The following is a 25850-nucleotide window of genomic DNA, read 5'->3' as shown; positions in this document are numbered from 1 at the left end:
TTCTTTGTGTTAACATGTTACAGAGTTTGCCAGTTTAGCATACAAGAAATTCTTTCACTGAAGGTTACTTCATTTGCATATAAAGTTGACCCTCACTGTAGCAAATCCATAATGAACAAAGGTGGTTTAGTTCCTGTGAGCGATTAGTGGATTTCTTTTAGCATATCATTTGGTGCTTTGGTTGGAAGCTTTCAGTAATTTGTTATTAGTGATTTTGTTACAATTGTTATAATATGATTCATATAAAGGAACTTGGTTCTCTTTTATTATAACTACATTATATCCTGTGGTTCTGTAATTACTAGTGATGCATATCTAAAAATAGTTGTAAAAATGAATTTTTCAGAATTAAATGTTTGAATCTCTGTAGGCCTCATAACAGATCTGAGCAGATGGGGAAATATGTGCATCTTAACCTAAATTCTCAGTCATTTGTCATTTTCTTCTTATTCTGTAAGAAGGTTAACCTACTTTTAAACCTACTTTTCACTCTTTGTAAAATTTTGTTTAAACTTGTAATTATGGTGAATCTTTTGACCTGGTTAAACTCGGGTACTTTTGTGGTTTTATTTATGAACTGGTGTTAGAACAGAAACTAGTCCTTGATTTTATTTATTTTTAGTAGAAAGAAAAGGTTGAGGAAAATTTATAAATATTGGCAGACACTTGTATGCACTGATGAAAATTTATTCTTCTTAGAACTTAAGAATTTCTGGCATGCTAACTCGAAGTTAATTTTGCAAAATAACAGCATTGAATGAAGAGCACCCAGTTGCTTTAATTATGGTTACAGAATCAATTTTTTTGTGCAAAAAAACAAAATTCTTTGCACAGATAATAAACATTTATTAAGAAATGATCATAGTCCTTGGGAATCCATGAAATAGGTTTCAACTCAAGGAGGGCACGTAGAAAAATTAGTAAGTCATAAGAAATAAAACTTTACATAATTAACTCACTGTGAACTTTCTGTTTTAAATATTTATTCAGGAAACAATTATGTATCCCTATAACATCAGGACTAAAAGAAACAAAGTTCATAAAAAAAAAAACAAAAAAAAACTGATGTTTCATGTTTTAACATAAAACTTTTCAAAGCAAATTCTTTAAGAAATACATTTCTTTACTCCCAGGTTCTGCTGAAGTTTCTTCAATTTTAGAAGAGCGCATACTTGGCCATGTCAGCACAGCAGATCTTGAGGAAACAGGTAGAGTACTGTCAATAGGTGATGGTATTGCTAGAGTCTATGGATTAAAAAATATACAGGCAGAAGAAATGGTTGAATTTTCTGGTGGATTGAAGGTGAGTTAGTTTGTTAGCTTCATTGATTTAATGATTTCAGTATATAAACATTTTTTAGGTTTCATGATTAAAGATCATAAAATAATTATATTGACATCTTAAATGAAAGAAATTTTTCATTATTGAGAATCAGATTTTACCTTAGTTAAAAGATGTTCTCTTATCTCTTCTATCATTATAGAAGAGATAAGAGAACTATAAATTAAATTATGAACATTTTATATAGCCTGTAGGAATATGCAGTATCGGTTCAGCATGTATCTTAATAGATTTTATTCATAAGTAAGCCCATTTCTTTTTCATTAAAATAGTGTACTCTCCCTCCTTTCATCTCTCTCTCTCTCTCTCTCTCACACACACAAACACACAAGAGGGGAAGGAGAATGAAAAAGCAATAGATATATTGTTTGATTTTATGACAGAGTATAGTATGTCACTTTACATTCATAATTGCAAGAGAGAAAGAAAGAAAAATCACAAAAAACATTTGCCCCCCCCCCTTGTTATTCTCCTGTTTCTGAACCATATGACAGTATAGCAATGCTACTACATTGGTGTAGTACTGAAGATAACTTGAAAGCAAATCTTAGAAAAAAGTCTCCCACATTTTTAAAAGTGAAGCAAGTAGTGCATTTAACAGGAATGTTTATTTTTGTATGGCTTTATTGTTTATAAATGAAGTGCAAATGTAAAATAATATTGATTCCAGTAAGATTCTTTTACTGGAATTCTCTTTGGTCTGGCAACATGACTGAAACAAAACTTTGAAGTTCATGTGTGCTGAACTATGCCCAAGTGATGACACAGCTGATAGAAAAATACTTTTTTGGAACTTGATAATGTATAATTTTGTTTTGAAATATTTCATATGGAAAGAACTTAAAAAAAAAAAAAAAAAAAAAAAAAAAAGTCAATTGTTATGAAGGTAACTAGAATTACAGCTGTTACAGAAATGAGGGGGAGTTTAAAACTTGGTCTTAAAAGCTAACATTTGTTATGACATAACTGTTAGGGTGTGTATACACACACACTACTTGGAAAGAAACCAACAGACATTTCCATTTTCTTTTAAAAATATGCTTTACATAAATGGTTGGTTTCTGTGCCAGATGAAGTATATTATAAATATCTAGCAGGATTTGTTTTATGATACCATGATCTACAAGAACAACAAAAACAAAGCAATCATGATCAGTGGTTCTTTCCACCACCCCCTCCACACACACACACACACACACACACACACACACACACACACACACACACACACACACACACACACAAAAAGTGTAAATTTCACTTTAATATGGTAAGTGGGCTACATTTTTTTATTACTTTCTGCAACTATTTTCTTTCTTCAATAAAACATCAAATTCCTGCCGTGTATCCTCAAGGGTTGTACGGGATATGATAGTACTACATGAAAAATTTACACCATTACTAACTTCTTATCTACAATTTTCTTCCAAATCAGTCTTACCTGTCAAGACTCCAATATTATTAGATCTTATTATCAGATCTTTTTCCTTCCAACCTGGAAGAGGACACTGACACTTGTTTTGCTAATCTTTCCTCACCCATTCTGTTTAAGTGACCATACCACTGAGATCAGCTCTGCTAACTCATTCCTGACAATGTCGAGTTCTTTCCTAATATCCTCATTTTTAATATGATATTGCCATTGATGCCATCTGTTCAAACCTCTAATCTTTCTCAGGACTCTCATATCTACAGTTTCTAGTCTTTGGTCATGTGTTTTACTTCTGACCCAGCTGTTAGATCCATAAGTTAAAATTGGTTTGAACACTGACTTGTATACAGCTAATTTAGTGTTTTGACTAATTTCTCTCTTATTCCATATAAATTTATTCTGTTGACTTCCTACCATACCAGCTTTGTTGATTCTGTTGTCTATTTCCATATTTAACTTGCCATCTTCACTAAAAATCGTGCCTAAGTAGCTGAAATGTTTTACTTGTATTATAAGTTCTCCATTCACAATGCAGTTGACATTTCAGTGTTTCTGCCTATTTTCATTGTCTTTGTCTTTTTAATGCATATCTATTACCAACAGTTATTCAATTTAGTCATTGAATCTTGCAGACTTGTAGTGGATTTATTTAGAAGTATAACATCGTCCGCATAAAGCAAAGAGCTCACATTATCATCTCCAATTTTGATATCATGTTTAATACCACTTTCCTTCATAATGTGATTCATACAGACAATGAATAATACAAAGGGTGCTTAAGGGTCAAAGCTGTATAACTGAGAGGAGACCTCCACATAGCCTTTAACACGTTCGCTGCCACGCTACTTTGGCATGGTCTGTTCCCCTACGCCGAGCAGTTTTCCTTCTTCAAGGTCAGTACGATAATCTCGTTACCGGAGGTAAACGTCCTACGAGTATACTCGTAGTTGGCTTGTACGGAGCATATACGGTCTATGAGAATACACAGTTTTGATGCTAGCCCCACAAGCCAAGCATTTTGGCTTCTTCATGGTCACTACAATAATCTCGTTCCCGGCGGTAAGCGTCCTACGAGTATACTCGTAGCTGGCTTGTGAAGCAGGTTCACCTACTACGAGTATACTCGTAGTTGGCAGCGAACGTGTTAAAGGAATGCGGAGAACCGACCAGGGCTTCTGACCTAATGTCCAATCCTCACCTTCTCGTGGTGCACCCTGTTGGATATCTACTTTGATACTGAACGAACGAGGATGAGCTGGTAATTTGGGATTTAGCCGACCAAATTGTATTCTTATTGGTTAAACCAAAATAAAAAATGATGGTACAACATGACAAAATTTCATGCCGGCTGGGGCGTCGCCCGGTTAAACAAGGCCCCCGTTGTTTTCGTCAGGGAACCAGGGCGAACAGCGAAAAGTCAGCTACTGGAACAAATCTGAAAACAAACCCCAACTCAACATCACCAGAGTTAAAGATCGGTACTATCAACGTAAGAAGCCTGAATGGCAAAGAAATGGAGCTAGCTGAGGAATTAGATAAGTACCAGATCGACATAATATGGGTGACTGAAACAAAAAAGACCAAAACTGGTGAGATCTTTCTGAGCAATAAATACAAAATGTTATATTCAGGCAATGACAATCAAGGAAAAGAAGGAGTAGCCATAGTATTCAACACAAAATACGAGGCTAATCTTCTTGAATGGCAGTCAGTCTCAAGTAGAGTAATGTGGGCAAATATGAGAATGGGGAACTGGACAATGAGACTTATTTGTGCCTATGGTCCCACAGAAGGTTCTACTAAGGTAGAAGTGGAGGAATTTTTTGAGGCTTTAGAAAAAGCAACTGACACAATGAAAAATGAAGAGTTGGTCCTTGTTGGGGATCTAAATAGTAGAGTAGGAAATGATTATGAGACATACAAAAATATTTTGGGAAAATTTGGAGAAAAGAGCAAAGCTAATAATAATGGCAAATATCTGTTGGATTTCTGCTCAGGACATGGACTGGTTATTACTAACACCATGTTCCAACATAAAAATGTGCACAAATTCACATGGAGAGAAGAGGCTAGGAATAAGAAAAGTCTCATTGACTATGTTATTGTTGATAGTGATGTTTTCTCCCTGGTGCAGGACAACAGAGTGTACAGGGGATTTGAAATTGGAAGTGACCACTATTTAGTCTTGAGCAGGATAAAATTGAATTTCATATTGAAAAGAATAACATGTAAGAAAGTTTTAAAGTGAATAAAAGTTGAGCAGCTCTCAGATGTGAACTGTAGACTAAAATACAGAAATATTATTGAAAAGAAAATGAAAGAGTTTGAGAACAGGAATCAAACCTTGGAGATTCAGTGGCAAACTCTGAAGGAAACATTGATTGATTCTGCCAGAGAGGCATGTGGTGAGGTTGTGTGCAAGGATAAAAAAATCAGAACTCCCTGGTGGACACAGGAAGTTAAAGAGGCAGTGAAGGAAAAGAAGAAAGCATATCAAAAGTTCCTGGCAAATAAGTCAGCTTTTACTCTTACAGAATACAGAGACAAATGTAAGAAAGCTAAACAGTGTGTAAAACTAGCTAAACAAAAGTCATGGGAGGACTTTGGCAAGAATATAGAAAATAAATATCAAGAAGGTGGCAAAATATTCTGGAGGTTGTTGAAGAAGCTTAGGAATGGAGGAAAGAGTGCTGTAAAAGGAATTAGAGATGATAAAGGTGAAATGAAAACAGGAGAAAAAGATATCCTTGAAGTATGGAGTAATTACTTTGAAAAACTGCTAAATGAAACAAGCAGTGATGACAGCACAGTGATAAAAAAACACTGACCAGCCATGCAGTCAGGAATACATATCCATACTTGAAGTAGAAAAAGCCATCAAAGGCTTGAAATGTGGAAAGGCAGCAGGAGTAGATGATATTCGACCAGAAATGCTGAAGTATGGTGGTATAAGAGTCTTACAGTGGCTACACTGCATAGTTCAGAAAGCCTGGACAGAGGGACGAATTCCCGATGATTGGAGTAGAGCTCTCATAGTACCCATATATAAAAAGGGAAATAAAACTGAATGTGAGAATTACAGAGGTATTTCCCTACTGAGTGTTCCTGGCAAGATCTATGCAAGTATACTTGAGAAACGGTTGAGAAGAATTGTGGAAGAAAAGGTTGGTGAAGAACAAGCTGGATTCAGGCCAAATAGAGGCTGTCAGGATCAGATCTTCACTTTACGACAAATAGTCGAGAAAGCATGGGAATATAACAAAGATCTGTATTTAAGTTTTGTCGATTTGGAAAAGGCATATGACAAGGTGCCAAGAGAGAAGCTATTCAATACGCTGCAGTTATATGGTGTCAATGGGGCATTATATCAAGCAATACTTAGTCTTTATTTGAGTTGTGAGTCAGCAGTTAGAATTGAAGGAAGTACAGGAAGATGGTTTAATGTTCAATCTGGTGTGAGACAAGGATGTACATTATCCCCTCTGTTATTCATTATCTATATGGATCACATTATGAAGGAATGTGGTATTAAACCTGATATCAAAATTGGAGATGTTAATGTCAGCTCTTTGCTTTATGCGGATAATGTTATACTTCTAAATAAATCCGCTACAAGTCTGCAAGATTCTCTGACTAAATTGAATAGCTGTTGTAATAGATATGGTATGAAGGTTAGCAATAAAAAGACAAAGACAATGAAAATAGGCAGAATCATTGAAAATGTCAACTGTGTTGTGAATGGAGAACCTGTGGAACAAGTAAAACATTTCAGCTACTTAGGCACAATTTTTACTGAAGATGGTAAACTAAATATAGAAATAGACAACAGAATCAGCAAAGCTGGTATGGTGATAAGTCAATTGAATAAATTCATATGGAATAAGAAAGAAATTAGTCGGAACACTAAATTAGCTGTATACAAGACTGTGTTCAAACCAATTTTAACTTGTGGATCTGAGAGCTGGGTCAGAAGTAAAACACTTGACCAAAGACTAGAGACCGCAGATATGAGAGTCCTGAGAAAGATTAGAGGCGTGAACAGATGGCATCAATGGCAATATCATATTAAAAATGAGGATATTAGGAAAGAACTTGACATTGTCAGAATCCAGGAATGCGTTAGCAGAGTTAATCTCAGATGGTATGGTCACTTAAATAGAATGGGAGAGGAAAGATTAGCAAAACAAGTGTTCTCTGCCAGGTTGGCAGGAAAACGACCCAGAGGAAGACCAAGATATAGGTGGATTGATACGGTACAAAGTGCCTTAGACGATAGAAATATAAGATCTGATAATGTTGGAGTCTTGACAAGTAACAGACTGATTTGGAGGAAAATTGTAGATAGGAAGTTAGTAATGATGATAATTTTTTCATGTAGTACTGTCGTATCCTGTACACCCCTTGAGGGTACACGGCAGGAATTTGATGATGATGATGATAATACAGAGGATAAGGTACGTCTTTGTCTGACACCAGATTTAACTTTAAACCAACTTCTTGTACTTCCTTGATTCTAACTGCTGACATACAACTCAAATAAAGACAAGGTAATGCTTGATATAATGCCCCATTGACACCATATAACTTTTAACATTTTGAATAGCTTCTGTCTTGGCACCTTGTCATATGCCTTCTCAAGCATGCCTTTTGAGTGCTTTTTACCACTATGCTATCATTGATTTGTTTCATTTAGCAATTTTTCGAAATAATTACTGCATATATCAATTATCTTTTTCTGCAGTTTTCATGTCACCTTTATCATCTCTAATTCCTTTTACAGCACTCTGTTCTGAGTTTCTTCAACAGCCTCCAGTATCTCTTGCCACCTTCTTGATATTTATTTTCTATGTTCTTACCAAATTCTTCCCAAGACTTTTGTTTAGCTAGTTTTACAGTGTTTTAGCTTTCTTACATTTTCTCTGTATTTTCTAAGAGCACAAGCTGACTTATTTCTCAGGATTTTTTGATATGTTTCTTCTTTTCCTTCACTGCCTGTTTAACTTCCTGTGTCCACCATGGAGTTCTGATTTTTCTATCCTTGCAGACTCCTCTCTAGCTGAAGCAGTGTTTTCGTCAAGGCTTGCCACTGAATCTCCAAGGTTTGGTTCCTGTTCTGAAACTTTCATTTTTTCTTCAATTATCTTTGTGTATTTTAGTCTACAGTTCACATCTGAGAACTGCTCAACTTTTATTCACTTTAAAACTTTCTTACATGTTCTCTTCAATATGAAATTCAATTTTATCCTGCTCAAGACTAAATGGAGATCATTTCGAATTTCTAATCCTCTTTACATTCTGGTGTCCTGCACCAGAGAGAAAACATCACTGTCAACAATAACATAGTCAATGATACTTTTCTTATTCCTTGCCTCTTCTCTCCATGTGAATTTGTGCACATTTTTATGTTGGAACATTGTGTTAGTAATAACCAGTCCATGTCCTGATCAGAAATCCAACAGGTATTTGCCATTATTATTAGCTTTGCTCTTTTCTCCAAATTTTCCAAAAATATTTTTGTATGTCTGACAATCATTTCTTACTCTGCTGTTTAGTTCCCCAACAAGGATGAACTTTTTCTTTTTCATTGTGTCAGTTGCTGTTTCTAAAGTCTCAAAAAATTCCTCCGCTTCTACCTTAGTAGAACCTTCTTTGGGACCATAGGCACAAATAACTCTCATTGTCTAGTTCCTCCATTCTGATATTTGCCCACATCACTCTAGTTGAGAATGCCTGCCATTCAAGAAGATTAGCCTCGTATTTAATGTTGAATACTATGGCTACTCCTTCTTTTCCTTGATTGTCATTGCCGAATATAACATTTTGTATTTATTGCTCAGAAAGATCTCACCAGTTTTAATAAAACATTACTTTGAGAATGTGTATTCACATTATCAGTCATTTTTTTGTTTGTACTTGCAGTCACTTTATATATTATTGCAATATTACTGTCAATGCGATATTTTCATTCCATTCTTATCTTGGGTTCTTCTCTTTCGATTTCCGACAACTGATCTCACATGGTGGCGGAACTGGGTAAGAGAAGGTTGAGAACCCTAAGACAAAGTCTTTCTCGACGTCTTGCCTTATATAGACTCAGACCTCCATTGTGCACGTGTCTTGAAACTTCCATATATTGTCACATATTGACATCTGACCCTCATGATGTCATACGTCATGTGCCTTTTGAAATTACTGTATGTGACAATTCTTTGGTATTCTTAGAATTAGACTTAATAATTAGACATGAGTTAGCAGTGTTACATGATGACATTATATGCCACATTATTTTAACAAAGGCTCGTGGTTAATTTATTACAAATATAAGATTATTTGAGACAAAATTTGACATTGTACTGATATCCAGTCTCCTATGAAAAATATAAAAGTGAACATGGTAAGTTACATATCATGAGAGATTTTACATCACTGAAAATTCTGAAAAAAAAATTTCATTCCTATTATTTTCAAAATAGTTAATTAGGGTATCTTTTACATTTGCAACTGCAGTAAACTTTGTTTTGCATATACCAGTGTGGTGTGGTTAAAGGGGGATATTTGTGAAACTATACTATACTGTAATAAATGCACACATAAGTAGAGTTAAGGGAATAAATTACTTGTCATCCTATATCAATTATTTATTGCACCATCCATAATACTGAAGCTGTAAATTGGATATTTTTCTGTAACAACTGTTTTTATTCAGGTCTTTTCTTTTCCTTAGATGCACCAGCCAGTCACATGCAAATTGTTTATACCTGATTAATGCAAGTTGTAACATAACTTTTTCTCTTCTTGAGTATTCTGCAGTTGAGCAGGTTCTTCTTTTAGTAGCAGAAACTTTCTTTCCAACTCTCTTCTGTTCTGAGCCTTCACTTTCAATGTTGTGTACCTGTCTCCATTCAGCATGTCATCTAGCATTGTTTTCCTTACTCTTCCTCTGGGTCTTTTTCTGTCCATTTTTCCTTTGATGGCATCTCTAATGATTCCATTCCCTCTCAGAATATGTCCAATCCAGTTTCCCTTGCTTCTTTTTATCCTCCTTAACATACTTCTTTCTTCTTCTACTCTTTTTAAGACCTCTTCTTTAGTTATTTTATCTGTCCATTTGATTTTTTCCATCCTTCTCCAAATCCACATCTCAAAGCTTTCCAAAATCTTAATTTCTTCTTTCTTCAATGTCCAAGTTTGAGCTGCATAGAGGGCAACACTCCACACATAACATTTTATTAGTCTTTTCTTTAGGTTTCTATCCATTTTACTTCTGAATAAATTCCATTTTCTATTAAAGGCATCTCTTCCCATCGCTATTTCTTGCTTTTATGTCACTTTTACATCTTCCATCACTGCTAATAACACTTCCTAGATCAGTGGCTCTCAAACTTTTTGAAGTCGGGGCACATTTAAAAATCCTACAAATAATTGTAGGTGCACTATATACAAATTTCTGAGAAAGATGTTATGATAATTAAGTCAAATATTACAGAAAAAAAATAATGCGATAAAAAAAAACATGAAACATACCTTAAGCATACCGTAAGTTTATTCATTCTTGTGTTTATGAGAAACATGAGCCTGATGTGTCGTAGCGATTGCATCAATGTTTGGGCATATATTTGAAAAGCAAACTCTCATTTCCTCATCAATACATTGAAGAGTTCCTCTCTTTTTACACTTAATTGTGGTGAGGGTAGAAAATCCTAATTCACATAAATATGATGTTGAAAATTGTAGTAAAATTTTCAAAGTTTTTTTAGTTATTGACACATATTTTTCTTTTATAGAAATCCAAAAGGCTTCAAGAGACAATTTCTTATGTTTAATCATCAATCCACGATCAGTGGATATAGCTGCCAATTCTTATTCTTTTGTTAATGTTAAACCAAAATAACTTGAAGTTTCCATAAATGGGTTTCTAATCTAATCATATTGTTCAGTGTTAAGTGATGGAAAATAAGAACTCAATTTTTCTTCTAATCTTGTTAAATGTTCAACTATTATCGGAAGTGTTTCATTTATGCAAGTGTTACTTACCAATGGAAACATTTCCAAATTACCTTCAACAGCTTTTCTTTTCCAAATCTGTAGTTTTCTCTGAAATGCTTTCATTTTGTCAGTGGATGTGAGAATATTTTCTTCTTTCCCTTGCATGCTAGTATTCAAAATATTGAGCTGCTGAAATATATCTGCCAAATACTGTAACCTGGCAATCTAAAATTTGCACCGAAGGAGGTTACAAAAATGTAATTGTTTCATCTCTTCAAAAAACGCAAGAAGTTCTTGTCATAGCTCATGTACACAGGTAAGTACTCCCCCCCCTTGACAGCCACCTCACCTCAGTGTGTAAAAACAGCTGTCTGTGTTGTGAATCCATATCTATACAAAGCTTTTCAAATAAACGCAATTTGACAGGTCTTGTTTTAATAAAGTTTACCATCTGAACAACTTGATCTAAAACTTCTCTTAATTTTTCTCCCAATGTTTTTGCCATCAAGGCCTCCCTATGAAGAAAGCAGTGAGTTACGATAACATTCTCATTTTGTTTTCTTACAAAAGATGTAAGGCCCTTAACACAGCCTACCATGGAAGGGGCTCTATCTGTACAAATGCCTACACACGACTTCCATGTTAACTGCCATTTATCAAGATAGTTATTCAAAATGTTAAAAACGTCCTCACCTGTTGTAGACACACTTAATTGTTTGCAAAAAAAGAAACTGATTTACTATTTGATCTTCATTAATAAAACGGACGAATGCTAAGAGTTGCGCCTTGTTGGTAATGTCTGTTGACTCATCAACTTGCAATGCAAAATTTGAATACTGAAGTTTATTACTGCATACATTTTTCTTGATATCAGAAGACATTTCTATAATACGCCTGTGAACTATATCGTTGTATCAGAGGAATCTTGCTTATTTTCATTGCTGCTTCATTTCCTAGCATTGTCATGACCATTTTTTTTTGCATGCAGGCAAAATAAGTGACTCACCTAAAGAATGATCCTTCATATTTTTTGCTATCAGTTCTGAGACTTGATAAGAAGCGATTTGAGCTTTATCAGAAATAGTCATTATACTTTTAAAAGAATTTGCCACTTTTATTTGCTGTTCAGACAATCTCTTGAAAAAACTTGCAGATTTATCTTGTAAATTAGAGTGTATAGTTTTAAAATGTTTACTCAATTTACTAGGAAGCAATGATTCATTTGCCATTTTACATCCACATATAGTGGTATCTCGCTAATCTGAACTAATAAAAACCGTGCTCGTTCGGATTAGCGAATTTTTCCCCAAGAGACAACAATAACTAGTGTTTAAGATGAAAATAATCAGATTCTAATGGTACGTCAATTTAATTCTGTAAATAAATAAAGTAACTGATAGAAAAAAAACTACTGTACGGTAATGTAAAACTTAAAAATTATTACAATACACAAGTTTATTTTAGTAAAAAATTTAGTTTGTATGTACCTGTATTGTTGAGGATGCTGATTTAATAAAATTGCATAGTTCAGTACATAACTTCATTTGCATTTAAAAAAAAAAAATAAAATAAAATAAAAAAATAAAAAAAATCACTTTCTTGTTCACAACACACACAAAAAAAGTTTCACAAAATAACACAAAAGTTTTTTTATTTCTTTGTAAAAAAAGTCACTGATTTTCTTTTGCTTCTTGGAAATTAAACTTTTTTCCGAATGCTTCTTCACAGAGCAGCATTAGCAATAACATTTTGTGGAATGGCGCATCATTCTGCTTACCCCAATCTATACACATATTAAAACTGTCAATCGCCTCTTCATGTTTTACTTTTTTTTCTTAGAGTTCTTTATCATCTTCTAATTCATCCTGTAGCGTCATATTTATAATTTCAGCATCTGATTTGATTTTGAATTCACTTTCGGTTCGACCTGTAATCCATTCCGTAACATCTGTTTGTGAAATTTCAACATCTGGATTTATATTTTTAATCAAATTATGCAAGTTTTGAATTTCTTCTTTTTGTGTATCACCGTGGTAATCTTGGTAAATTCTAGAAGGCTACAGTTTTTTCCATAACCCTCGAATTGCTTCAGGTTCGATGGCTTCCCAAGCAGCAGCAACTGAGAATGCTACATCCTTCAAATTTATATTTTTTATTGATTTGGTAAAGTCATAATTTTGGGAAATTACATTTAAAAGCAGTTCGGATTACTGGAGGGTTCTGACTAAAGAGGTTCGGATTGGCGAGATACCACTGTACTAAACATATTGGCAAAGGATGATCTTCACTTCTGGTCCAAGTGAAACCAAAGCTTAAGTAACTTTCATTATATTTGCGAGTAGGTTGCGATATTTTGCTTTCTTACTTGCACTTAACTTTTGCTCACTTCCAGAATCTGATTCTTCAATATCATGCTTCTTTTTTGAAAATCTATCCATTTTATTTGGGTGTATTTATCTGAAAATAAGTAATATGCACATAACATCCACTTCCAATATTTTTAAAATAAGTAATATACACAACAAGAAAAACCACTGTTAATTAACATAATAATGATGTGTTGACAAAAAGAGCGGTATATCCGTAATGAAAAGTTATAATAGAGTAACTATATTTATTTTTATACCTGGACACACATTTCTCTGTCTGGAATACCACAGGGTGCACCCGGAAATCTTCTAGGGTGCACCCTTTGAGAACCACTGTCCTAGATATTTAAATGTCTTTACTTGATTCAATTTTTCCCCATTTATTCTGATTATTATATTTGCCTCTTTCCTTGCTATTTTCATTACCTTTGTTTTTTCTGATGTTAATTTTCATTCCATAATTGATACATGATTCCAGTTATCTGTTCAACAGATGTAGTCCTGTTTCAGTATTTGACAGTAATGCCTTGTCATCTGTGCATCTTATTGCAATTATCTGTCTACCTCCAATCTTTATTCCTTCTTCCGAATTCTCCAGTGTTTAACATTGCTTCAGAATACATGTTAAACAACATTGGTGACAGAGCACAGCCTTGTCTTACTCCTCGTCCAATGATACCTGGTTCTGTTGTACCATATATGTTTCTCACCATTGTAGTTTGTCCCACATATAGTGAAATAATTAGCCTTCTGTCTTTCCAATCTATACCAATCTTTTCCATTTACTTCCACCATCTTATTCCATTTTACAAAGTCAAAAGCTTTTTCAAAATCTATGTAACAGATATTAACTTCTTTATTCACTTCCAGACTTCTTTCACTTACTATTCTTAACAGTCCAATTGCATCTCTTGTTCCCCTACCCTTTCTGAAACCAAACTGATCTTCTACAAGAAATTCTTCCACTTTAGATGCAATTCTTCAGAAAATTTTAAGAGTAGCTTAAAATTTTCTTTTTGTTTAAGCAGCTATCTTCATTTAAACCTAATTCTATTTAATTTTTCAAGTCTCAGAAGGAATGAAATATTAGAAGGTAATTCTTGCATATTATATATTTTCTTTTAGTTATTTATATTTTGAATTTGTTTAATTATTTTTGGTATTTAGAACTGTGAAGACTCAGTTCTTTTAATTATTAAAAAAAAGTGAGAGTAAGGAATTTCATTGCAGAAATTTCTTGCCACTCACAGTTGACAAGAATGCAGTGTACATGATTCTTTCATGATAAACCACACTTTTTTTTTACAGTGAAAGCTAACAAGTGTTTCATTAAGTGCAGTTGTATTATAGTTGTGTATTACATACTTATTCATTCTTTTACGTAAGTTTTCTGAATTGTCAATATTTGAATTATACTGTTAGTACCAGCTTGTCGCTTTCGCAACTGCTTTATGAAAGGAACTGTAACTCAATATAATGGTGCCTATAATTCTCAAAAGTGCTGTTATATCTGGAGTTTACTATAGAATACCAGATTTATTTTCTTTGATATGTTAGCTTGTTTGATCAGATAAGGATTTGTAGGTGCTGGAGGTACTTATATCACATCTTGCAAATTATCTAAGGATCACAAAGCACCTTTCCTTTCAGCCTAGAGCTGTTGCTCTTTTACCATTTTTTACTTATATAGAATTGAAGTTTAAGGAACTTCAATTGAAGTTAGAGAATTTTGTTAATAGTGTTTTGGCTGTATCCATTTTTTTTTGAAAAGTATTACTGATCACTTTAAATTCGTTTTTCAGTGCAGATCTTCAGGGCTCTGAAGATCTGCTCCAGTGAACAGGCACTGAAAAACGAATTTAAAGTGATCAGTAATACTTTTCAAAAAAATGGATACAGCCAAAATACTTTTAACAAAATTCTCTACAAGACCACAAAGACAAACCAGACTACAGTAAAACTATAACCATTCCTTACATTAAAGGGACATCAGACAAAATAAACAGAGTACTACAAAAATACAACCTTAAAGCCACCTTTAAACCTCCTGCAAAATTAAAAAGCTTACTCAAACTCATCCAAAGACCCACTCCCTCTGCTGGCCCATCCTGGAGTATACCATATTTACTGCACCTGCAACATACCATACATAAGAGAAACAGGACGCACAATTCTGATCAGGCAAAAAGAACATAAACGACACATCAAATATAATAATTATGGTGAGGTTGGTCTTTCTGCTCATGCTCTGAACACCTTACATAGAATTGACTGCAAAAGCACCGGTTGTCTACATCACACCAAAACATGGTATGAAAGCAAATTTAAGGAAACTTGTGAGATCATTATCAACCACCCCAATCAATCAATAAACAATAATGATGTTCTAAAAATCTCATACATATGGAAGGCATATATTCATCCCAGTATTACTGATCACTTTAAATTCGTTTTTCAGTGCCTGTTCACTGGAGCAGATCTTCAGAGCCCTGAAGATCTGCACTGAAAAACGAATTTAAAGAATCCTTCCTCTCTAAGAACAACGATAAACAGGACTCTAGAAAAATCCAGGATCCTAAATCTAAAATAACTTTAATACTGAAAAATAGGACATCACTTAAGCATAAAAAACTTATTGTTTAATACTGACCATATACAAATATTTTAACATTCTTTGCCTACCAGTTTCGCTAGCAAACTGTCTAGCTTTTTCAAGGTGTTGACGGAAAAGTATAAAAAATACTAGTAAATGCAAATTGAAAGGAACATTAAAAATGTTGTAAACACTCTAGTAGCTAAGGTTGCACATTTGCATGACAGAGACTGAGTGGACTTACTGATCTTAATCATTATCACACATGCGTGTTTTGTTGTAAATGCATAATGTGATTGTTAGCTAGCTGCAGTTCAGATGGATTTAGAGAGACGATGAGGTTTTTCCATGAACTGTTAAGAATGGTACTCTGGTTTCTGTTGAGGTTTCCGGCAGTTTTTAACACTACTGCAGCTTCCTTGAATAAATGATGTCTATAATCGTCATCTAAATATGGCATGGAGCTATTTTGCCACTCTAGAAATGATGTGCTAAGCCGGAAGAAATACTTCTGTTGTGGTTTACATCACCAATGTGCTCTCTCTGTCTGATCTCCAAACTCCATGAAGTTTGTCCGATGTAGGCGAGGCCACAGGAGCAAGGAATGTAATATACTCCTTGATATTTGTAGAATGGCACCTTGTCTTTTGGTGATCCTAAAAAATGTTTGATGCTGGTTTGATTATCACAAAATGGATACCCTCCGAACATCATCAAAAAATATCTAGACGGTGACAACCCCAGACGAGAACCAAACTCTCAGCACATTTCTACTGTAGTGATTCCCTTCAAGTCAATTTCTTATCAAATAGCCAGAATACTAAAAGCCCACAACATCAGAGTGATCTTCAAACCAACCACCAGCATCAAACATTTTTTTAGGATCACCAAAAGACAAGGTGCCATTCTACAAATATCCAGGAGTATATTACATCAGACAAACTTCACTGAGTTTGGAGATCAGACAGAGAGAACACATTGGTGATGTAAGCCACAACAGAAGTATTTCTTCTGGCTTAGCACATCATTTCTGTACGTCTAACCACACGATAGAGTGGCAAAATAGCTCCATGCCATATTTAGACGACGACGATTATAGACATCGTTTATTCAAGGAAGCCGCAGTAGTGTTAAAAACTGGCAGAAACCTCAACAGAAACCAGGAGTTCATGGAAAAACCTCATCTTCTCTCTAAATCCATCTGAACTACAGCTAGCTAGTAATCACATTACGTGTTTACAACAAACACGCATGCGTGATACACTCAGTCTCTGTCACGCGAACGTGCAACCTTGGCTACTAGAGTGTTTACAATGTTTTTAATCCTTTCAATTTGCATTTCCTAGTATTTTTTATACTTTTCTGTCAACGCCTTGAAAAAAAGCTAAACAGTTTGCTAGCGAAACTGGTAGGCAAAGAATGTTAAAATATTTGTATATGGTCAGTATTAAACAGTAAGTTTTATATGCTTAACTTTCAAACGACCAAATATGTTTAATTTGAATAGGACATCATTGTTAAGGGGGAAAAAATCTATAAGAAAGTTTATTCATGTTGTAATTTATAAATTATTTTATTTTATTATTTTTTAAAAAAATCAAAAATAACAATTGTAATAATATAAATAGGACATCACTGTTACTGGAAGGAAAACCATCTGTAAGCAAGAATGTGTATTCATGTAATCACAAATTAAATTAGCTTGATGTAATTTTTTTTCCCCCCACTAGAGGTCATGCCAGTGAGTAGCATGTGATCAAATCATTGTTTCTCTAGCTTACGGTTTGAAATGTAATGCAACTTGTCTTGTATATTTATGTATGCTCCAGATGATGATCTTGATATGAAGATCGAAACGTCAGGATAATAAAAAGAGTTCTTTTAACATGGTTTTAGAATCCATAATTTCAAAAATGAATGCTGATCACCGTGTAACACTAAAAGAAAGGACTATTCACAGTGGTTTTGACCTTAACTGAAGTCTCATCAGTGGGAGCTAGGCCCAGGAAGATACCAAGGTTATATCATTGCAGAAGTCATTTTCTGTATATAAGTAGTAAAATGGTGTATCACCATATTATTAAATACTCCATATCACACCTGAATATTGTTTGCTTAGGTAAAGGAATAAAACAAGACTATAATTTCTTCTGTAAGAGTTAGCTAGTTATTTTTATTATCTTAGACCTCCAGGGAGTCTAGGACTCATTGAGGGAGGCTATAAATCACCAAACCAGCAGTCATACCTTCTCTTAAATTCATTCACGCTAGATACACTCACTACCTCTAAAGGCAAACTATTCCACTCACTCCCTGCTCTGTGAGAGAAAAATGTGCCTCTTACCCATTTAATTGCAAACAAACTTAACTTCCATGTCCCTGTGTCTTCTTCCCACCTTCTGTATAATGAAAAATTTCATTAGATGATATCCTATAACAACCATTCAAAAGTTTATACACCTCTATCATATCATCCCTCTTTCTCCTGTTAACCAGAGAGTGTAATCTGTATACTTATAATCAAAATATTTAAATAATCATAGTATTTTAGTGTTTTATAAAATATTTTTATTAAGATATTTCAATAATAAGTATAAGTTTAAAATGGTGCCAAAAAACACACAAGAAATGATGCTAAGAAGAACTGGACAGTCGAGAACAAGAAGGCTAGCCCCACTAATGAGGTTACTGGAGATATGGAGGAGTTATTGAAAATGAATTAACCTCCAAAAAAATAGCAAAATTAAAGCAGATTATCAGAGAGAGAACATGGGAATTGCAAAAGGTCAAGAGGCATTTAAATTAACATAAGGAGGAAAAGAAAATTAAGCAGCAAAATAAGATACAACAAAGCACGGACACAAAGTCAGAAGTAATGGAAATCAGGTAAGTGATGTTGTATGTAAAAAGTATGTTATTTGGTATGGTGACTCTATAATAAAACATGCTATTGATGAGAGTTGGAGCGCAAATTAAGAATATAAAGCAAACAATTCAGGAAAGAAAAGTAAACGAGATGGTAATTGTAGTAGACACAAACAACTTAACTAGTGATGAGTTCAGTATGAGAGAAAGTGAAGAGTGAGAAAGTGAAAATCATCAGCATACTACCTCGATATGATAAAAAATGAATTAAGGAGAGCTATGATGACAACACAGAGTCAGGGAAACTAAATTATAAAGGGATGAATGGTGAGAAAGTGGATGTGAGAGCAATTTATATAAATATGTTAATGACAGGAATAGGGTTTGTCATTGAAATGTTGATGAGGAGAAAATGATTTTGACTGTATTCATCCAATTTAGACCCATTAAATGTGCGTAAACATGTCGACATGTGTAAGGCACTAGAGAAGAATAGAGACTGCAAGTTGTCCAACTGTGTCATGCAGGTAAATTATTATGGCTGTAAAGAATGCTTGGAGTATCAGAAACCAAGAGGTAGAGTTTGTTGCCTTAATCAATATGTTGGGACCTCAGATTGTAAGCATTAGTGAGACCTGGCTATCAGAATAAGACATACTAACTGGTATCAAATGTCAAGGGTACAGTATTTTTAGGAGGGGAGAGGACGTGCTGCTAATGATATTGAATTACTTGAATCCAGCTAGTTGAGACCTATGATTGTAGTACTACTACTAACAGTATTTCATGTGGCATTGAGTTCGAAGCCATTTGGTGTGAGGTGGAATTTTAAAAGATCAATGACAGAGTGCTGTGTTGTTACAGGATTAGTTGGTAGAGATGAAGAAATGCATCACCAAATAGAAAAAATGAGCACTAAAGTAGTAATCATAATGGGAGAATTTAATTATTCAAATATTGATTGGGTAGCAGTAGAATTTCATGGGAAGAATGAAAATGAATTTATTGAGCTGTTGCGGGAAAACTTCCTCATTCAGCATTTGACAAAAGAAACTAGGATAATGAAGGTTAGATTTGATTATGGTGTCTGATGGTGCTTCAGTTAAAGATGTTACTATTCTGCCTCCAGTTGGTGACTGATCACGTGTTACTCCCTTGGGAAGTGACTAAGCTTCTGAATGTTCCATTCAGAAAAGGTCACATGCTGAACTACAAAGTAGGAAAATATGACCAACTGAGGAGTATACAGAGTTCAGTGGAATGGATGGGAAGAATATGGACAGTGCATGGGAAGCATTTATACAATACTTAAATGATGCGGTATCAGAATGTGTTCCAAGAGTTTGAAGAATCAATAGTTAGGAGTCAAATGGATGTGTAATCTTATTAAGCAAGAGATTCTTAAGAAAAGGATGATGTGGAAGGAATACCATGTGCATAATCCTTTCTTTTAGGCTTGCACGGTGATCCGAATGCATTTTTGGAAATTATGGAGACAACTACCGTGTTTGAATAAAAACTTTAGTTTAATATTACTAAAATTTTACAATTCGACGTTTAGACCTTTATGTCAAGGTCATCTTCTGGAGCGTACAAATATACACAAGAAACAAGCTATACTACAATCATACTGGTTCGTTAAAGACACTGACTAACCGCTACCACAATTGTTGGCCTGACCTCTGGTGGAAAAAAAAAATAATAATAATAATAATTATACATCAACGCTAGAGTCCTATTATTTGTGTTGTCTACTATATACATATATTAACATCATTCCAGCCAGTTGGAGTGGAATGGTTTCTAATACTAGCGGATTGGCTAGAGTCCTGACTTATGTTGAATCTTTCATATTAGGTTGGCTGAATGTGTGCCATCCAGATCCTTGGAATTTTCATACCATCTTTATTGTTGATATTTGGGTGGTTTATCAGGATTTCGCAGGATTCTTTAAATTTTCTTTCGTACCATGTTTTTGTGCGGTGTAAGGAGCAGATGCTTTTCCAGTTGATTTGGTGTAAGGTGTTAAGTGCATGGTCTGAGAGGCCTGCTTCACCATAATGGTTATATTTAATGTGTCTAATGTGTTCTTTCTTGCGTATAGGGATTGTCCGTCTCCTGTTTCACCAATGTACGGTAAGTTACAGGTGCAGCGGATGCAATAGACTCCAGGTTGTGCTAATGGGAGGAGAGGATCCTTCGAGGAGCTGAATATGGTTTTAAGTTTAGTGGGTGGTTTAAAGGTGGCATTGAGGTTATAATGTTGTAGGATTCTGTTGATTTTTTCTGATAACCCTTTAATGTATGGGATGGCTATGGTTTTACTGTAATCTAGATTCGTTTGGTCTACCTAAAACCGACACACACGGGCCAATACATACATGCGAATTCATACCACCACCCAGCACAAAAATATGGAGTCATAAACACCCTTAAAAACAGAGCCACAACTATTTGCTCTAACCAGCAAGCCCTGAAACAAGAACTAAAAATCATTAGTGACACATTCATAAACAATGGCTATAACAAAAATACTGTCAATAAAATACTCTATAAAACCACAACAAAAACGAATCTAGATTACAGTAAAACCATAGCCATCCCATACGTTAAAGGGTTATCAGAAAAAATCAACAGAATCCTACAACATAACCTCAATGCCACCTTTAAACCACCCACTAATCTTAAAACCATATTCAGCTCCTCGAAGGATCCTCTCCTCCCATTAGCACAACCTGGAGTCTATTGCATCCGCTGCACCTGTAACTTACCGTACATTGGTGAAACAGGACGTACAATCCCTATACGCAAGAACACATTAGACACATTAAATATAACCATTATGGTGAAGCAGGCCTCTCAGACCATGCACTTAACACCTTACACCAAATCAACTGGAAAAGCACTTGCTCCTTACACCACACAAAAACATGGTATGAAAGAAAATTTAAAGAATCCTGCGAAATCCTGATAAACCACCCAAATATCAACAATAAAGATGGTATGAAAATTCCAAGGATCTGGATGGCACACATTTAGCCAACCTAATATGAAAGATTCAACATAAGTCAGGACTCTAGCCAATCCGCTAGTATTAGAAACCATTCCACTCCAACTGGCTGGAATGATGTTAATATATGTATATAGTAGACAACACAAATAATAGGACTCTAGCGTTGATGTATAATTTTTTTTTTTTCACCAGAGGTCAGGCCAACAATTGTGGTAGCGGTTAGTCAGTGTCTTTAACGAACCAGTATGATTGTAGTATAGCTTGTTTCTTGTGTATATTTGTACGCTCCAGAAGATGACCTTGACATAAAGGTCTAAACGTTGAATTGTAAAATTTTAGTAATATTAAACTAAAGTTTTTATTCAAACACGGTAGTTGTCTCCATAATTTCCAAAAATGCACTATGTGCATAAGGATGTCTGTTACGAAAGTTATAAGCAGCAGGCTAGAATAGTCATAAGTGTTGTATGGAAAGCAAAGCCTGAGTATGAAATGAAACTGTTTCTGCTGCTAAAGACAACCCATAAGGATTCTGTTGATATTCTGCAAGTAAAAGAATGAATTTGAAAGAATAACTCCTAAATGTTGATGGTGTTGAGGATAACAGATGCAGAAGAGGTTGTTCAACTAATGAATACCCATTTTGTGAAACGTTATCAACTAGTTTATGCAACTTTGAGCTCACTGCTACCTCTTCACTGGATGATGAAACTCAGGTGTATGAGGATGAGGTATTAGAGCTGTTGCACAAACTGAATAAGAATTCAGCAATGGGTACTGATGGGATATCAGCACATGTGCTAAAAGAGTGTTTAGCTGAACTGCTAAACTGGCTATTCCTTTGACCAAGCTGTTTAATATGAGTCTCAGAACAGGAAAGATTCTGCCGGAATGGAAAGAATGTATAGTAATTCCATTGCACAAGGTTGGTGCAAAGACTGATTTATCCAACTATCGGCCAATTAGTATCTCAGGAGTGGTGGTGAAGATTTTGGAAAAATTGGTTAGTTCTCACATTCAGAAATGGGTTGACAGTGAATTTCTATTTTGCAATGAGAGATATGGGTTTACTAAGGGAAGGTCATGTTTTAGCAGCTTGTTCACATTTTATAACACTATTACCATTTAACTAGACAAGGGGAATGGATAAACGATGATACTGTTTGGATTTTTCTAAGGATTTTGACAGAATACAGCATGGTAGACTGCATAAATTGGAGAAAATGGGTTTGGGTTATACAATATTAGCATGGATAAAAGGATGGCTGACTGACAGATCAAAAAGTGGTATATGGGGCATCTGAGTATGCAAGGTTTAAGGTAATAACGAGTGGTGTACCACAAGGATCAGTGGTTGACCAACTGTTATTCAATCTGTACATTAATGATATTGGGAAGGATTTGACAAGCAACATACAGCTATTTGCTGATGATGATGCAAAGATAGGTAGGGTAATCAGGAATGCTGTGGTTGTGCATTACTTGTAGAATGATTTGAATAGGCTGGAATTGTGGACCTGGGAAAGTGGATGTCAGTAAATGTAAAGTCATTCACTTTAGCGTGATTGGATATCCAGTGTTGTATTATATTGGTGGGATTATGCTCGAAGAAATTGAGGCTAGGGATCTTGGAGTTAACATTCCAAGTACCCTAGCCTCAATAGATAGGAAGTTGAAGTTCAGGAGCAATGTTGTAAAGATTTGCAAATACAACTCAGAAGATAATTGCAATGCTGAAACAATTGTTCACTTGTTAAAGATAAGGTTGTCATTTTGTCTCTTTCCAGGTCTTTGATAAGACCTCACGTGGACTATTGTGTGCAGGTTGTCTCCTGGTTTCTGTTGTGATTCTGATATAGTGGACAGTGTGCAAAGGTGTGTTAAAAAATGATATCAGGATTATGGAATACTGATTATGAAGACAGATTTAGAATTTGTAGACATTAGCAAACAGGAGAAAGAGGGATGATATGATTAGAATTATTAATTTCTGAAAGGGTCATACAGGATTTCAGTTGATGAAATATTTTCAATTTATGAAGGGTTGGGAAAGGACAAGAGGACATCCTAGGTAGCTGAGAAGGGGGTGAGGGCTACATTTTTCTCTCATAAGATGGTGCATGATTGGAATGGATTGCCATTGGATGTTGTTGAGTGCAAGCGTGTGAATTAATTCAAGAGTAAGTATGGTAGCGGAGGGGTGTGTGTTGTGTGTGTAGTATATGGCCTCCCTGATGATGAGTCTGACTCCCTGGAGGTTTCTCTTCATAAGATTAATACAACAGCTCTTCAACCTAATTTTCATCCACATCCAACTCTTCATCCAATGTAGCAGCAGCACTGTGCACCATGTGACATACACCTGGTTGATGTATCGTAGCAAATGAGCACTCATTAATTGAATAATCTCATTAGCTTCTGACACTGGAGTATAGAATCTGCATTTAATAATGTTAGTCTTCCACATTCATTCTTTTGCTTCTGACATAATGATAAAATTCTTTTGGGTTATCTTTTGGTTACATAGCCAATTTCTGTTTAGTCCGATTTGGTTATCTGCAAAATAGTTGTTACTTTTACGGTCTGAGCTTTATATTTCATAACCTCTCTTGTTCTTATTCTTATATTTTTTCTACATCTTTTTGTGGATCTCTTGCTTAATAAGGTTGCACATCCATTTCACTCCCAGTGTATTTATTCTTCAAACACTAGGGGATACATTCTGATACCATCTCATTTAAGCACTTTTTTAAAGATTCTTGCATTGTTGACATGTTTCCCATTCAGTAACTGATACCATGGGACCAAGTAGATCATAATTTCCAGCTTTGTAGTTCAGCATGTAACCTAATGGGAACAACAGTATAATTAGATACTTCCCAAGAAAGCATAGCATGTTCAGTATCACCAACTGGTGGTAAAATAGTCAAGTTCTTAAAATACTTCTTCTTATGCTATGAACAAATCCAACACTCTTTGACCTAGAGTTCTTTCTTTCACATGCTGCTTGAGAGTTGTTTTGCAACAATTCAATAAATTCTTCTTCATTCATGAGATTTCTCTTCTACCCAATCAGTGTTTGGATAATTAAAGTCGCCCATAATGATCAATTGTTTAGTATTCATAGGACTAAATTTTCGATGCATTTCTTTGTCTCTTGCAATTGTGCTCCCAGGTCTGTAGCAACACCCTACCATATATTTTATTTTGTTAGCCTCCACTTCACACCAGATAACCTCAAACTCACTACTACATGGGACATTGTTACATCCTTGTTTTCTTGCATTTTTTACCCTAACTCAACTTAAGTCAATCTGATATCATTAGTAGCACTCCCCCTCCTCTATCTACTGTCACTAGTAAAAATACTACACGTTTTACACTTGATCCCAGTTACAACATCTGATTCTAATAGCCAAATTTCACTAATGACAGCAATCTTAGGCCACAACGTAGTCAATAAAGCAACAAACTCAAACTCTTCCTGGCATTTGTGTATAGACATAACAAATTATCACCTACCCTATTCTTATAATTAGATATGCAATTTGTTTGGCTTCATTGTAGAACTTTCTCTTTTCCTTCTCTAGACATACTGAAAAGGTCCAAACCCAAAGCATTTTTCTACCCCTTCTTCAGATTCATAACTATATTTAAAGCCATTGATATCTTTATCATGTTTGTACATCATAGCTGAACTTCCACATGCATTTTCTTCATTCCTCCCTTGAACAGAACCATTGAGAATAACTTCTACAAAGTCCGCTCTAGACTGGCTTATGCATGATTTAAGCTTTCATTTTTCTAGCAAAGATTGAAATAACTTTTGCCAAGGCAGACAAGCAACTTATTAAAATACAGATGATCTGCCTTTAATGTTTATCTAATTGTCCATTATAAAAATTATGGAAACAACTACCCTGCTAGAGCAAAGTTTTGTTTAATATAAATAATTACCCGACGTTTCGACCTTCACATTAAGGTCATCTGCAGTGCGCGCACACATACAAAGAAACAAGCTGCACTACAATCTACATGGTGTACTAAAGTTACATTGATTTGGTCAATTGTTAAAAGTACTGGTCTAAACTCTGGTGGGAAAAAAACAAACTTAGTATGTCAATGTTAGTCCTGTTGTTATTATAATTTATTTGGTTGCAAAATTCTCATCAAAGCAGTATCAGTAGTTAATTTGAATGAACTGCTGTCTCCATTGTGATAGTGTTGATGAAGATTATTCAGCTAAAGGT

At 34.8% G+C, this 25850-nt stretch overlaps 1 protein-coding gene across 1 annotated transcript in view; it reads left to right on the top strand.

The window, feature by feature from the left end:
• blw (ATP synthase subunit alpha blw, mitochondrial) overlaps nucleotides 1-25850 on the top strand; it is a 193458-nt gene that overhangs the window by 22905 nt on the left and 144703 nt on the right. Inside the window, exon 3 of the mRNA XM_090395741.1 lies at nucleotides 1134-1303. Coding sequence (XP_090251867.1) covers nucleotides 1134-1303 — 170 coding nt within the window. The remainder of the gene's footprint in view (nucleotides 1-1133; nucleotides 1304-25850) is intronic.

Source organism: Typopeltis vanoorti, chromosome 7 (genome assembly GCF_054136105.1).
Source record: "Typopeltis vanoorti isolate ZY-2024b chromosome 7, IOZ_Tvanoo_1.0, whole genome shotgun sequence".
Lineage (NCBI taxonomy): Eukaryota > Metazoa > Arthropoda > Arachnida > Uropygi > Thelyphonidae > Typopeltis > Typopeltis vanoorti.
This window is presented reverse-complemented; position numbering and strand designations above follow the sequence as displayed.